Raw genomic sequence first — 957 nt, 5'->3', positions numbered from 1 at the left:
TGGCGGGGGTGAGGGGCGGGGCGCGGGGGGCAGGCCCCGGAGGGGAGGGGTGCTGGCTTCTGCACAGGGAGGAACAGGCCTTCCCAGCCCCAGGAGGCGGCCTCGGCTGGGAAGGGCTCTGCACATCTAGACCGAAGGCTGTGCAGTTAGTGGTTATGGTTTAAAGTCTGCAGGGGAGGCCCGGTGCCCAGGCCGGGTGGGTGCCCTCGGCCCGGAGCGAGGGGACAGGGCACGAGAGGGTGCTCCGAGGCCCGGGGCTGTCAGCTCCCCCGGGAGCCCCATCCTGAGGCAGGAACAAGCGACAGCGGCCTTCCTCGTTTGGCGTCGGGCAGGGCGGGGGGTCCGCCCGAGCCCGGGACTGGCGAGGGCAGGGAAGGCCACACGGCTCCGCGCAGAGCAGAGGGACCGCAGCAGCTGGGAGGTGAGGGGGCAGAAGGCACTTGCAGCTGGTGTGGCCCGGTGCGGCATGGCGGGAAGGCATGGCTTGGCGGACGAGGGAGAGGAACACGGCAAGGGGACCCGAGCCCCGCCTCATGCAAACATGGTCAGCTGTAGCCACTGGCGGCAGAGGGCAGAGAGAGAGGTCAGGGACAGCAGAAACGTCAAGTCCAGCCTCCGAGCCCAGGGGCCACCGTCCCTCAGGAGGGGCACTTTCTTACCCTCTACCCCTGGGACACCAGGGTGCGGACACCCACAAGACCTCTAGGAGCCCGGCCCCCCCTTCCTGCTCCCTTCCCAGGACCCAGACACCCCATTCCCATCCTTCCAGGACTCAGGAGCCCTGGCTTTGGCCCAGGGAGGTACGAAAGCATCAACACCCCAAACACCCTCCCTGCTGCCATGGCCAAGGGGAAGCTCCCACCTTAAACAAGTCAAAGGTCACGACTCCGTCCAGATCTGTGTCCAGAGTTTTGAAAAACCCTACGTTCAAAAGAAGAGGTTTTGGCGCTAGCAATC

At 66.2% G+C, this 957-nt stretch overlaps 1 protein-coding gene across 1 annotated transcript in view; it reads right to left on the bottom strand.

The window, feature by feature from the left end:
- Nucleotides 1–6: 6 nt before the first annotated feature.
- Nucleotides 7–957, bottom strand: part of LOC144227963 (calpain-1 catalytic subunit) — a 20,338-nt gene continuing 19,387 nt past the window's right edge. Inside the window, exons 20-21 of the mRNA XM_077759774.1 lie at nt 863–921; nt 7–558 (exon numbers count right to left, since the gene is read on the bottom strand). Coding sequence (XP_077615900.1) covers nt 532–558; nt 863–921 — 86 coding nt within the window. The 3' untranslated portion in view covers nt 7–531. The remainder of the gene's footprint in view (nt 559–862; nt 922–957) is intronic.

This window comes from Crocuta crocuta, unplaced genomic scaffold, assembly GCF_008692635.1.
Source record: "Crocuta crocuta isolate KB4526 unplaced genomic scaffold, BGI_CrCroc_1.0 scaffold53, whole genome shotgun sequence".
Lineage (NCBI taxonomy): Eukaryota > Metazoa > Chordata > Mammalia > Carnivora > Hyaenidae > Crocuta > Crocuta crocuta.
The sequence above is the reverse complement of the archived record's forward strand: the minus strand, read 5'-3'. Positions and strand labels throughout refer to the sequence as shown.